The following is a 14,709-nucleotide window of genomic DNA, read 5'->3' as shown; positions in this document are numbered from 1 at the left end:
TGAACTGTGAGATGGTGACCTGAGCCAAGACTGAGAGTTGGACACTTCACTGATTGAGCCACCCAGGTGCCTCAAGACTTCTAAGATTTCTTACTGAACGCCAATCTTTGTCAATATGAACATACTTAGAAAGAAGAAAATGTTATGAGGTCATTAGTTCATGGAAGAAAAAGCTGATCAAGGCTTTTATTTATCTATTTATTTATGATTTTTAAAATTATTTTTATTTATTTCTGAGAGAGAGAGACAGCGTGAGCAGGGGAGGGTCAGAGAGAGAGGGAGACACAGAGTCTGAAACAGGCTCCAGGCTCTGAGCTACTTGTCAGCACAAGAGCCTGACGCGGGGCTCGAACTTACCAACCGTGAGATCATGAGCTGAGCCGAAGTCGGACGCTTAACTGACTGAACCACCCAGGCACCTCTGATCAAGGCTTTTAAATGGGGAATTTGAAATTTATTCGATGCCTACTATATCCTAGGATTTTTACATGGCACAGTTTTCACACAGTGATTTTAGCAATAACAGAACACTCATGCCACATCCTCTGACAATTAGCATTCTACTCTTCCTCCATCTCTGTGTCCCCATGCCTGTTGAGCCACGCTGTCACTTCCCAGTCTCATCACTCTGCTGCATTTGGCTTCAGTCCCCACCATTTTGCTGGAACAGTCTCCCCACCAATGGCTGCCTTTTTGCCACATCCAAAGCAGACACGCATTTAGTCCTTATAACACACAGCATTTGTCAGTGAAGTTCTCTCTTCCATCGGTCTCCAGGGCACCAGCCTCTCCTGCTTTTCCACACGCCTCTCGAGCCACATCTTCGTCTTCTCTGAGAGCTCCTTTTCTGCATGTCCAGGGAGGTCATCTTGAGTAACCTTCCTGTTATGAGTGCAGGCACCCATCCAGAGAGGCCCGTGTACCCTGTATCCTCATGATTCCCAAAGTTTTATCTTCAGGACTGTCCTCTGTCCTGAACTCTATCTAGATCATTTCTAGCAACCTCCTGGACATCCTACACTCAGTATATCAAAAACCCGATTTATTAGCTCCTCCCTACCATCTACTCCTAACCATTTACTCATACTGAAGTCCTACCATTTACAAACCTAGAAGTTAGGCTTATCTCCAACCCTCCCCGGTCACAGCACCATATTTTAACCTCCTTAATGGGCCTTACGTTTTTATCCTTCTGTCTGTCTTCATTGCATACATCTCTCTTCCTCTGGTCTTGCTCACTCAGAGCTATTCTCTGGCCATTAGAATGATCTTCCCAATCTGATTGTTTCTCTGCCTAGATTTTACCTTCCCATAATTCCACCAAGTTTTTGTACTTTGCATCATGGCGCACACAGCCCAGTCCATGTTTTCTCCTCTGCTTATCACTCCAGTCCCGGCGCTTTCTGCTGTCCTTCACCCTTTCTCAGCACCGTCCCCACGCCCCCCACCCCACTCCAGACCACTTGAAACCTCTTCACCTCCTTCTTCCTGCCTGCCTTCCTTTTTCCCCCCCCTCGATCCATCAATCTCTATCAGTCTCTGCCTTCTTGTCCCCAGTAGCTCTGGTTTTGCCTGGCTTCTCATGATTCTGGATGTAGCCCAGATACGGCCTATTTCCTGATGACGCCCCTCACCATCTAGGTGCCCCAGATAGCTGCACTGTGTGGGTGTCTCTACCAGAATAATACATTGTGGTTATTCATTTTTTTTTTTTTTACCTGTTTCCCCTCTAGACTTTTAACTTCCTGTGAGTGTCTTATCATCTTCATATTCTCAGTACCCTAAAAGAGAGGCAGGCCCAGCATAGGCACTATATAAACATACGGCGAGAGAATGAAAGAATTAAGGAAGGAGGAAATGAAATAGAAACGCTTTACTTTTTGCCATCTTAGTTCTTTTGTTGCTCAGATTCTAGAAGTATTAACTGTGGTATTTTGGGTTACTGTTTTAATGGAGAGGGCTGATTTCATTAGAATAATTTATTGTATTTCAAAGAATAGAAGGAACACTTGGGAGTCAAGAAATTTAGAATAAAGGGTAAGAATTCTATTCTTGACAATTCCCGAAGTTGCCATTCTAGAGAGAAAAAAACGAACTCTTCTTGAACGTGTTGCTCTCTGCATAAAAGGAGAAGGGGTCAGAGATATTTCCTATAATAAGGAAAAGAGGTGATCAAGGTGACATTCATGCCTGATGCCTATGTTTATGGTGTCTGTGTCTCCCTTTCTTTAGTGTGCCCCGTAGCATTTCAGCTCCCGAGGCTGCGTCCTGAGAGCCCTGTGTTCTCCTTTGCCCTGCATTCTCTCCCATTTCGAATCTATCCAGCCCTTGGTTTTGGAATCTACTTTTTTTTTTGGTTGTTTTTGGTCTAATGGAAGTCCCACATGTAAAGAAGAGGTCTTGCATGTATCTGGAAGATTTCTACAGAGTAGCTAGGTAAAATTATAAACCTACGTAATGACATAACGTATCAAACAATGGATCTTTCTTTCCAAAAGCAGAATGGCTGGCCAGTTACTAATGCAGCTGAAAACCAAGAGTGAAAATATTGGAGTGAAAGACAGTCAATATCTGTTTAAATCAGACTGATGGGAAAGGTTTAAGAAATTGCCAAGTAAAATACTCCAGGTTTGTTTTTCCGAAAATAATGATTTTTGTACCTGTGGGGAACTAGTGGTTCAGCAAATGAATACTGGGCTCCTCCACTGTACCCAGCACTGTAAGCGGTAGAAATGGGATGGGCTACAAGAAGATCTAGGAGAGGATCATGGAAAAAGAAAATGAGACACATCAAGCGCTAGGTTATGGAAATTCAGAGAACAATAGAGCGTTGTACTCTGAGATTAGTAGATGGAGGCCATGGAGAGAGACTGAATCTCTAGTAGGATTACCAGTGAAGTTTGTGACAGAGAGCGGCACAGAACAGAAAAATTCTTCCACATCCTCTTCAGTTCTTTGATTCTTCAAGTCTCTTTCAGCTATATCTTTCTTTCCATTTCCATTTTTAATGTCCAAGTTCAAGGCTTTGTTTTCTCAGCTAAGACTCTTACAGTTCCCTCAACATGGTCTCGAGAAACACATACCTCCACCAGAGGCATATTCCCAAAGCAGTGCTTTCATAACACTTAAACCTTTTTGGAGTGGGGGAACCTGCATTTCCTGAGCATCTGACAACACTCACGACCTCTCCATTCTTCATCTTACATTTGTTTGGCCCTCTGAGGTGTAGCCCCGTTAATACATAGAATATCTGAGAGCCAGCCTCAGGCAGGGCAGTGTTGTGAGTTAGCAGGAACACTGGTTGCTGAAGGTTTGCACACACAAAAAAATACCATTTAAAAATTTTTTTCCTACGTCATCTCATTTGTGACCGATGATAGCATACACTGCCTCCTCTTGCATTTTTCATATACCTTGACATCATTTTAACATTCTCTGAAGTTGTTAAAATGACTTCTGGAGTCTGGGGAACATGTTCAGGTGAAAATGGGGCCCAGGTGCAACTACTCTTCCTGATTCTCCTCCTGGCCCCACAGCCCCATCTCCCAGGGCACATTTCTGCAGCCTTCAGGATGTGCTGTGTAATTGAACGGGAAGGAAAGAGGGAAGGAAGGAAGGAAGGAAGGAGAGAGAGAGAAGGAAGGAGTGGGAGGGAATGCCGTGGGAGAATAGAGGAAATTTGGAATAGCTCTATCTGGGGATAGGACCACGCAAAGATTTTACAGACCTGTCAATATTTGAATTGAATTGTGAAGAATGGATAAGAATGAGGTAGAATGATGAGCTTTCTATAAAAATCAGAGCAGCTTGTGAAGAGGCATGCAGTGTTTAGAGAAGAATTAAAAGTTTGATGTGTTTGGAGGATGGGGTAAGTGGTCAGAGGAGGGAAGGGAGTGGGTTGAAGACCATGAGGAGATGGAACCAGACTGGGGTCAGAACGTATGCCGTGTTACAGAGTTGGACTGCGTAGACAGGAACAAAACAGAAAATCCACACCCTGACAGCTGTTGCAAATCTTCTAAAAAGTCCTCCTTTGGTTTGGGAATTTTTTTTAAATGTTTTTATTTTTGAGAGAGCATGAGTAGGGGAGGGCAGAGAGTGGGGGACAGGATCTGAAGCAGGCTCTGTGGTGACAGAAGCACCCAGTACAGGGCTCAAACTAGTTTGGGAATTGTTTTTAATGATAATGTGAAGTAGCACTGGATTGATTAGCAGTGGATGGAGAGCTTCTTTGTGAATCATGTTCAGGAAAAGAAAGGAGTAATGGAATTATTTGTGCTTGTTAACAGTGTTGGGAAATTCAAACTTTCCTGAGTCATGTATGACTTATGAAGTCGATTAAAGCCTTAATCCTTAAAAAAAAAAAAAAAAAAAAAAAAAAAAAAAAAAAAAAAAAAAAAATAAAAAAAAAAAAAAAAAAAAAAAAAAGCCGCATTGAACAGAAGGCCATTCTTATGTTATAAATGATCTTTCATTAGTTGAAGCACCTTATAGGGATGGACAGTAAAGATTTAAAATTGCCACTGAGATTGAGACTGTTAGAGTTTTAATTTCTCTGTAAAGACGCTGGAGTCCATGCATATAAATTTCTATCTCTTTTAAAAGGTATATTTATACGAAATAAAAGTGACTCAAATTCCGGGTTTCATGATAATAGCCTACATTTTTTACCCATTAAACTGACTCCTGAGGCACAACATTTTAAACTATGAGATCATTATATAATTCTCAGTACAGATGCCAAAACTATTCTGCTTCATCCTTAATACCCTTGTACTCATGAGGTAACACTTGTATGTTTGAACATGTGCATCAGAAACACTGGGTATTGGTTTTTAGTCATGAGTCCCATTACTCTTATCTTCTCACCTGTGTCACACCCACACACACACACATTCATAATATTACACACACACACACTCACATCTGCACATATGCATACATTAGTGGGTCAGGCTAATATAAGATAGAATTTATAAGCATACCTCAGAGGTGTGGTAGGTTAGGTTCCAGACTACCACAATAAAGTGAATATTTTGTTTTCCCAGTGCGTATAAAAGTTATGTGTACACTATAATCTATTAAATGTGCAATAACATTGTGTTTAAAAAAAAAACACTGTATGTATTTTAATTTAAAAATACTTTCTTGGGGCGCCTGTGTGGCTCAGTTGGTTAGGCGGCGGACTTCGGCTCAGGTCGTGATCTCTCAGTTCATGAGTTTGTGCCCCGCGTTGTGTTGGACTCTGTGCTGACAGCTCGGAGCCTGGAGCCTGCTTCAGATTCTGTGTCTCCCTCTCTCTGACCCTTCCCTGCTCACGCCATCTCTCTCTCTCTCTCTCTAAGAAATAAATAAAACACATTAAATAAATAAATAAATAAATAAATACATAAATAAATAAATAAATGTTAAAAAAAACACTTTCTTGCTGGGATGCCTGGTTGGCTCAGTCAGTTAAGCATCCAACTTTGGCTCAGGTCATGATCTCACAGTTCGTGGGTTCGAGCCCCACATTGGGCTCTGTCCTGACAACTCAGAGCCTGAAGCCTGCTTCAGATGCTGTGTCTCCCTCTCTCTCTCTCTCCCTCTCTCTCTCTCTCTCTCTCTGTCCCTTCCTTGCTTGTAGTCTGTCTCTCTCAAAAATAAAAAAAATAAACATTAAAAATATTTGTAAAAACTTTCTTGTTAAAAAATGCTGAGCATCATCTGGGCATTCAGAGAGTTATAATCGTTTTTCTGGTGGAGGGCCTTGCCTAGAAGCTGATGGCAGGTGACTGGTCAGGGTGGTGCTTGCTGAAGGTTGGGGTGCCTGTGTCGTGTGGCAGTTGTTTGGGTTTTTTTTAATTTTTTTAAATGTTTTTTATTTATTTCTAGGAGAGAGAGAGAGTGACAGCGTGAGCAGGGGAGGGTCAGAGAGAGAGGGAGTCACAGACTCTGAAACAGGCTCCAGGCTCTGAGCTGGCAGTCAGCACAGAACCCGACGCGGAGCTCGAACCCACGAACCGCGAGATCATGACCTAAGTGAAAGTCAGATGCTTAACCGACTAAGCCACCCAGGCGCCCTGCAGTTTCTTAAAATTAGACAGTGAGGTAGACCCCATCAATTGGCTTTTCCTTTCATGAATGATTTCTCTGTAGCATGTGATGCTGTTTGTTAGCGTTTTACCCACAATAGAACGTCCTTCAAAATTGGAGTCATTCCTCTCAAACCCAGCTGCTTTATTAACAAAGTTGATGTAATATTCTAAACCCTTCGTTGTCATTTCAACAGTCTTCACAGCATCTTCACCAGAGGAGATTTTAGCCTCAAAAAACCACTTTCTTTGCTCACTCATAAGAAGCGACTCCTCTTTTATTAAGGTTTTATCGAGATTGAAGCCATTCAAGTCACATTTTCACGCTCCACTTCTAATTCTAGTTCTCTTGCTCTTACCACAGTTACTTCTTCTCCTGAAGTCTTGAACCCTTCAAGTCATCCATGAGGGTTGAAAACAGCCTCTTCCAAACTTCTGTTAATGTTGATATTTTGACCTCTTCCTATGAATCAGGAATGTTCTTTATTAATTTTTTAAAAATGTTGTATTTACTTATGCAATCTCTACACCCAGCATGAGGCTCTAGCTCACGACCCTGAGATCCAGAGCCGCATGCCCTTACAACTGGGCCAGCCAGGGACCCGGAATCGGGAATGCTCTTGGTGGCATCTAGAATGGTGAATCCTTCCGTAAGGTCTTTAACTTACTTTGCCCAGATCTGTCAGAGGAATTACTATCTATGGAAGCTATAGCCTCCTGCAGTGTATTTTTTAAATAAAGTTTTTGAGTGTGGTTGACACACAATGTTGGATTAGTTTCAGGTATACAACATAGTGATTAACGGGTTTATACCTTATGTTCACCACAGGTGTAGCTACCATCTGTCACCATTCAACGCTACCACAATGTCATTGACTATATTCCGCATGCTGTGCCTTGCATTCCCATGACTTTTTTTTTTTTTTTTTTTTTATGTTTTATTTATTTCTAGGAGAGAGAGAGAGAGACAGTGTGAGCAGGGGAGAGTCAGAGAGAGAGGGAGTCACAGACTGAAACAGGCTCCAGGCTCTGAGCTGGCAGCCAGCACAGAGCCCGACGCGGGGCTCGAACCCACGAACCGCGAGATCATGACCCAAGTGAAAGTCAGACGCTTAACCGACTAAGCCACCCAGGCGCCCCTCCCATGACTTTTAAAAGCCATAGACCACTTCACGAATATCCGTGTTATTGTTGTGCAGGAGCATGCTCATCTTCTCTGTATCATTCCAATTTTAGTATATGTGCTGCCGAAGCATTGTGTTTCTTAAATAATAAAACTTAGGTGCCCAAAATGACTCATCGATCCATGAGCTGCAAAGTGGATATCATGTTGATAGGCATAAAAACAACATTAATCTCGGTAGGCGGCGACGGTCTCCCCGGGGCGGCTCAGGAAGCTAGGAGTCACCCCGCGAAATGTGTGAGGAAAGGTGTGAGGACACCCCGGAAGCCTGAGGTTCAGCGCGGCTGGTGGGGCACACCGAGGCGCATCTGTGCCTTCCTTGCGTGGCCGCCTCCCGCGTCCGGATGCGTTTCCTCCCGGCTGACCGCGGCCTCGCGCTCCCGCGCCCCCCGGCCCTCGCCCGGGGCCCGGGATTGCTGCAGTAGGTGCCCGCTGCCGGCGAGGAGGCCCCCCACCCCCCAGCCTGGCGCCTCCCCCCTCCCCCGCCCCGATGCTTCCCCCTCCCCACCCTGATGCTCTTGCCCCTGACCCAGATGCTCCCCCCACCACCCTGTTGTTCTATCTCCCAGTCGTTCCCTCCCCCCACTGTGCTGCTCCCCTGGCCGGGATGCCCCCCTCATGAATGGAGAAACTGCCCTGGTGCTCTCTCCCCTCCCCCCCTCCCCCCACCCTGATGCTCTCTCGCCCCCAGCCTCGGTCTTCTCCCACTACCCCATGGCCCTCCCCACCTCCGTGCTCTTCTCTGGTCCTGGTATTACCCCCACCTGTCAGGTGCTCCCTCCCTCCCCTCCCCCACTCCCCCCCCCCCTCCCACCTTCCCCCCTCCCCTCCGCGCCGTGCTCACCCCTCCCCTTCCCCACTGCTGCTGATCCTAGAGAGGCCACAGGCCACAACCGTGTGCAGACTGCGTGCAGGAGGGCTTTGGCACTTAGCACACGTGTGGCCCAGGGTGGTGGTGGCCGTGTGCAGAGGGCCCGTGTTCCGGCCAGGCTGTGCCAACCAGGGAAGAGGCCTGGTCGCTTTCCCACTAGTTGTCCTTTTTCTAGAGTCCACTTACACGTATTTTAGTTTTTCTCATCTCACTTAATCTAATGTCTTCAGGATCCATCCACGTTGTTGCACATGGTGGGACTTCTCTCCTTTGTTTCTGCGGACAATGCTCTGGTGTGATACACACACACACACACACACACGATTTCTTTATCCATCTCGTGGTGGACACTTCAGTGCTTTCCATGTCTGGGCTCCTGTAGATAATGCTGCTGTGAACATGGGGTGAAGACATCTTTTTAAGTTCGTGTTTTTGTTACCTTTGCACACACACACTTGACCCTTGAATTGTGCCGGTCCTCTTACCTACAGATGAGTTTTCCATCGATACTCCTCGGTACTGCGCATGTCTTCCTTCCTTCCTTTCTCTGGCGGACTTTGTTGTTAGAACGCAGTATGTGATACGTGTAACATACAGGGTGTCTGCTAACGGCAGTTCACGTTACCTCTAAGGCTCTGGTCAGTAGTAGGTCTTAGCACTAAAGTGTTTCGGGAGTTGAAAGTTATAAACAGATTTTCAACTGAATATGGGGGTGTTGGTGGTTGTACCCCCATGTTCAAGGGTCAACTGTGTTCTCACAAGTGGAAGTGCTGGATCATATGGTAGTTTAAGTCTTGGAGGATCCTCTGAACTTTTCCAGTCCGCAGTCCCATCAGCAGTGCACGAGGGTCCTGTCTTCCATCCCCGACAGCGTTTGTTACCTCTTTTTGACGATGGCCATGCTACTGGGCGCAAGGTGGCATCTCCTTGTGGTTTTGCTGTGCATTTCCCTAATGACTGGAGATAGAAAGCATCCCTGTACCTGTTGGCCTTTCACATGTTCGGCTGTTTCCTTGCTGAGCTGTAGGAGTTCTTTATATGTGTGGATACTAAGCCCTTATCAGGCATGTGGTTTGCGATTTTTCTCCTTTGATTCTTTGAATTTATTGTTGCTCTTTTGCTGTGCAGAAGTGTGATGTAGCCCCACCTGGTGATTTTTTACTTTCTTGCTTGTGCTTTAGGTGTTACAGCCAAGAGTCCTCACCAAGACCACATCACGGAGCTTCATTACTGTGCATTCTTCTAAGAATTTCATGATTTCAGGTCTTACACTTAAGTCTTTAACCCATTTTGAGTTAGTTTTGGTGACTAGTGTAGGATCAGGGTCCAGTTTCATTTCTTTACATATGAATATACAGGCACCCCAGCACCATTTATTGAAAAGACTATCTTATCTGCCCTGAATAGTCTTTAAAGAAGAGGGAGAACTCCTTTTTAGACAACCTCCACTGCTACCTCTAGACATAAGGAAGAAGGTCCCCACCCCACCGCCACTGGAGAATTGACTGATAGGATCTTGCATCTGTGGAATTCTCTGGAATAAAAGTAATTAAAAGGCAAAAAAAAAAAAAAAACCACACAACATTAATCTTGTACATCTCCATCAGATTTCTTGGGTGACCGGGTGCGTTGTCAGTGAGCAGTAATATTCCAAAAGGAATCTTTTTCTTCTGATCAGTGAGTCTTAACAGTGGGCTTAAAAATTCAGTGAATCATGTTGCAAACGAATGTGCTGTCATCCAGGGTTTGTTGTTCAATTGGCAGAGCACAGGCAAAGTAGGTTTAGCATAATTCTTTAGTGTCCTAGGATTTTAGAAATGGTCAATGAGAATTGGCTTCAACCTCAAATCACCAGCTGCAGTGGCCCTTATAACATAGGAGTCAGCCTGTGTTTTTGAAGACAGGCATTGGCTTCTCCTAGCTATGAAAGTCCTAGGTGGCATCTTCTAATATAAAGCCACTTTGCTACATTGAAAATCTATTTTTTAGTATAACCACCTTCCTGAAATACCTTAGCTAGATCTTCTGCGTAACCTGCCTCTACATAAATGCTTCGCCTTGTACTTAGATGTTATGGAGATGGCTTCTTTCCTAAACCTCATGAACCAGCCCCTGCTAACTTCCAACTTTTCTTCTGCAACTTCCTCACCTCTCTCAACCTTCATAGGTTTAAAAAAAGTCAGGGCCTTGGTATGGATTAGGCTTTGGCTTAAGGGAATGTTGAATGTTGGGCTGGTTTGACCTTCTATCCAGACCGCTGAAACTTTCTCCATATCAGCAATAAGGCTGTTTTGCTTTCTTATCATTTGTGTGTTCTCTGGAGTAAACTTTGAATTTCCTTCAAGAACATTTTGAATTTCCTTCAGGAAATTTTCCTTTGTATTTGCAACTTGGCCAACTGTTTGGTGTAAGAGGTGTGGCCTGTCTGGGCTTTCAACATGCCTTCCTCGCTGAGCTTAACCGTTTCTAGCTTTTGATATATAAAGAGATGTGCAACTCTTCTCTTCCCTTCCCTTGAACACTTAAAGTCCACGGTAGGGATTTTTTGGCCTAGTTTCAATCTGTGTCCCAGGAATAGGGAGGCCTCAAGCAGAGGGAGAGAGGTGGGGGAATGGCCAGTTGATAGAGCAGTCAGAACCCACACATTTATGGGTCAAGTTTGTCATCTTATATTGGTGTGGTTTGTGGCACCCCAAAAGAAGTATGGTAGTAACATCAAAGATCATTGATCACAGATCACCATAGCAAAAGTTTTAAATATCATGAGAATTACCAAAATGTGACACAGAGATTAGGTGAGAAAATGCTTTTGGAAAAATGGTGCTGATGGACATGTTGGACATAGAGTTGCCACAACCTTCCATTTAAAAAAAAAATTTTATAGTTTTTATTTATTTTTGAAACAGAGAGAGACAGAGCATGAGCGGGGGAGGGGCAGAGAGAGAGAGGGAGACCCCGAATCTGAAACAGGCTCCAGGCTCTGAGCTGCCTGCACAGAACCCGATGTGGAGTCGAACCCACAAACTGTGAGATCATGACCTGAGCCGAAGTCGGACGTTTAACCGACTGAGCCACCCAGGTGCCCCACAACCTTCCATTTTTAAGAAAGCAGTATTGCAAAGCATAGTAGAGTGAGGTACAGTAAAACATGCTATGCGTGTGTTCACTGTGCTTGCTAGCAAATACTAGGAAACACCCTGCCACACTGTCCTTTTTATTCTCCATTACCTGGAATGAATCAGGTGTACCCCTCTTTGAAGCCAGAGTCCTATAATACATTTAAAGCATGTCTTTAGCCACAGTTCTAAGATTTTGCTGTCCTCTGTCTGGTTTCTCTGAGTCAATGCTTAAGAAAGCATGAATGTATTAACATCCACAGTAATAATCGGCCACCTAACCTGGCTACCCTCTAGGCAGAAATAAAAAGGGAGAAAAAACCAGTTCGATGAGGCATTTGGGAGTTACTGTTTTACAAGTGGCAATTTTATTTGTCCTCTATAAATTACCCTCTCTTGTGTCAAACTGCATCAGATTTCATCATCACTATAAATACCTGCAATCTAGTATGCTACTAGAAAGACATAAACCAAATGTCATTATAATGGTAAAACAAATGATAACAGAATGTTTATAAAATTGTTTTCTTTAAGAGAAAGCATATATTTTTAAAGTTTATTTATCTTGAGAGAGAAAGAGAGAGAGAATGCAATCAGAAATAGAGGAGAGGCAGAGAGGAAGAAGGAGAGAAAATCCCAAGCAGGGGCAAAGCCCAACAGCGGGCTTGAACCCACAGTAAAATCATGATCTGAGCTGAAATCAAGAGTCAGATGCTTAACTGAGTGAGCCACCCAGGTGCCGCAAGGAAAAGCATATTTAAATCTTTTAAAAAATTTATTTTAATGTTTTTCATTTTTGGGAAAGAGACAGAGTGTGAGTGAGGGAGAGGCAGAGAGTGAGGGAGACACAGAATCTGAAGCAGGCTCCAGGCTCTGAGCTGTCAGCACAGAGCTGGATACAGGGCTCGAACTCGTAAACCAGGAGATCATGACCTGAGCTAAAGTCAGACACTTACCCAACTAAGCCACCCAGGTGCCCCAAGAAAAAGCATATTTATAATTGTCTTTAATCATTACCTTTCCTGATGAATTTTTTCACATTAGCATGATTTATTTGAACAAAACAGGTTTCCTGGATGTTACTATTTACATGCCGTTATATTTATTAAATAACACTTTAAAGGCACCTGGGTGGCTCAGTGGATTAAGTGTCTGACTGAGACTCAGGTCATGATCTCATGGTTCGTGAGTTTGAGCCCCACATCCAGCTCTCTGCTGTCAGCGCAGAGCCTGCTTCAGATCCTCTGTCCCCTCTCTCTTTCCCCTACCTACTAGTGCCCTTTCTGTGTGCTCACTTGTTCTCTCTCTCTCTGTTTCTCTCTCTCTCTCTCTCTCAAAAATAAACATTATAAGAAGGGAACATTTTTAGAATGCTTATTCTAAAATTCATTTTTAACTGAAATAATTTCTGAACAGCTTTGAGAAAAACCTAATGATTACTGAGGGATGGTATATCATTCCACAGGTGTAATGTTACCATGGTAGAAATAATTTTTTTAACTTCTTTGACCAAATTTATTTTAAATTCCACATAAAGTCTTATTGTGCCTTTAAAGTGACCTTTTAAGATGTAATTATCACGCTACATCTGTTTATTTTCAGTGAAATCAGTTTCTTTCTTTGGTCTATATTACGATGCTACTCAATTCAGTGTCATTCTCAGAGGCCAGTGTGACCAGAAGTAGACCATCTCTACTGCTGGCTTCCTATGCCTTCTGATCTCAGATGATGAGTTTTCTTCTGGCTGAGGAAAAGCCAAGGCTTAGATGTTCTAGGTGCTTCCCCATATTAGCTGAGCCATCTCTGGAGGATCAGGTTGGTAGGCAGGAGGGAGCAGGTTTGGAACTCTGCTGAATCTCTGACTGTTTGTCTAGGAATGCAGACATGGAGATGACTCTGGAGCGAGCAGTGAGTATGCTCGATGCAGACCACACACCGCCACCCAGAATTTCTGCGGCAGCTACTTTCATACAGCACGAGTGCTTCCAGAAATCTGAAGCGCGGAAAAAGGTGAGTATCATCTTAAGTCCAGGGTAAAATTATCACACCTTGACCTCTATTATGGTGGCCCTGCACACTAAAACCAATTATTTATTTATTTATTTATATTTTTTATTTACTTCTAGGAGAGAGAGAGAGAGAGAGAGAGACAGCATGAGCAGGGGAGGGTCAGAGAGAGAGGGAGTCACAGACTGAAACAGGCTCCAGGCTCTGAGCTGGCAGTCAGCACAGAGCCCGACGCGGGGCTCGAACCCACGAACCGCGAGATCATGACCTAAGCGAAAAGTCAGACGCTTAACCGACTAAGCCACCCAGGCACCCCCCAATAATTTATTTAAATTATAAAAAAAATCTTTATTGAGTTATATGTCAATTATAGGTCAGTTTTAAATAACAAATTAATAAAATAAAGTCTTCATTGAGCCTTTTTAATTAAAAGGACATATACACTCATTACCAAAAAAAATTACTACAATTCAGAAACTTAGAATGTAAGCCCCCACACAAACCTTCCCCTTCTTTGTCTGTCTCCCCAGTCTCTGTGCTTTAGGACCAAAGTCACCGGCAATTGTTACTCCCAATCTGTGTACTTTCAGAGTTTTCTGATGGGAGGAGGGGGTTAGAGAGCTAGCAAGAGCACGCATGAGCATTTTAGACTATTGTTTTCTATATTGAAATATATAAAATATAAGCAGTGTTTCACAGTTTTTTCATTAAGCAATAATGAAAATGGTTCAGTAGACAGCTTTGTACATATATCTTTTGGCATTTCCATAGTGTTGTATAGGACAGACCACCCCCCAGATGGAATCACTAGGTCATTCTGTGTTTAAAAAGTGGTACATTTGTTCAGGAAAAAAAAAAAAAAAATCATAGTTGAAAAAAGTATTGCAGTGAAACTAAGTTTCCCTGCTACTCCAAACCTCAGCCTATTTCTCGTCTTTCCTTTTTCTCTCTCCTGTCCTCTCTCCTCCTTCCCTCCTCTTTCTCTGTCTCTCTCTCTCGCTCATATCATTTTGAGTGTCTTTCCAGAGAGATTCTATACATGTAAATACAATCACTGGAAAGATTGGTTCAGTATCTTTTTTGGTTTAAAACAAAATTACAAATGGTAGCAGATTATATATAGTAGTCTGCACTTTTTTTTCGTTTAATGCTCTATCTTGGAAAGGTTTGATGTATGTTAGCCCTTCTTCATTCTTTAAAATTGCTACATGGATTTCTTTTGTATAAATGTACCAGTTTTGTTTGTTCATTTTTTAACAGCTTTATTAACGTCCAATTAAATTTTACCATGTTTAGCCATCATGAAGCCATCACGATCAAGATAATGAGCATATCCATTATCTCCAAAGTCTCTTTCTGCCCCTTTATAATCCATATGTCTGACCCCTCCGTAACCCAGGTCACCGATGATCTGCTACCTGTTAAATATAGATTATATTGAAGTTTCTAGAGTTTTAT

The 14,709-nt window shown here is 43.2% G+C and overlaps 1 protein-coding gene and 1 non-coding gene across 2 annotated transcripts in view; one reads left to right on the top strand and one right to left on the bottom strand.

The window, feature by feature from the left end:
• The window catches only part of PKP2 (plakophilin 2), a 95,369-nt gene that overhangs the window by 18,082 nt on the left and 62,578 nt on the right, over positions 1 to 14,709 (top strand). Inside the window, exon 4 of the mRNA XM_039247694.1 lies at positions 13,119 to 13,254. Within this exon, the coding sequence (XP_039103625.1) occupies positions 13,119 to 13,254 (136 nt within the window). The remainder of the gene's footprint in view (positions 1 to 13,118; positions 13,255 to 14,709) is intronic.
• Positions 7,229 to 7,330, bottom strand: LOC120242171. The gene has a single exon (XR_005531027.1). It is a non-coding gene; the product is annotated as a U6 spliceosomal RNA (small nuclear RNA).

The sequence above is a fragment of the Hyaena hyaena genome, unplaced genomic scaffold (assembly GCF_003009895.1).
Source record: "Hyaena hyaena isolate Hyena2069 unplaced genomic scaffold, ASM300989v1 scaffold_303, whole genome shotgun sequence".
Lineage (NCBI taxonomy): Eukaryota > Metazoa > Chordata > Mammalia > Carnivora > Hyaenidae > Hyaena > Hyaena hyaena.
The sequence above is the reverse complement of the archived record's forward strand: the minus strand, read 5'-3'. Positions and strand labels throughout refer to the sequence as shown.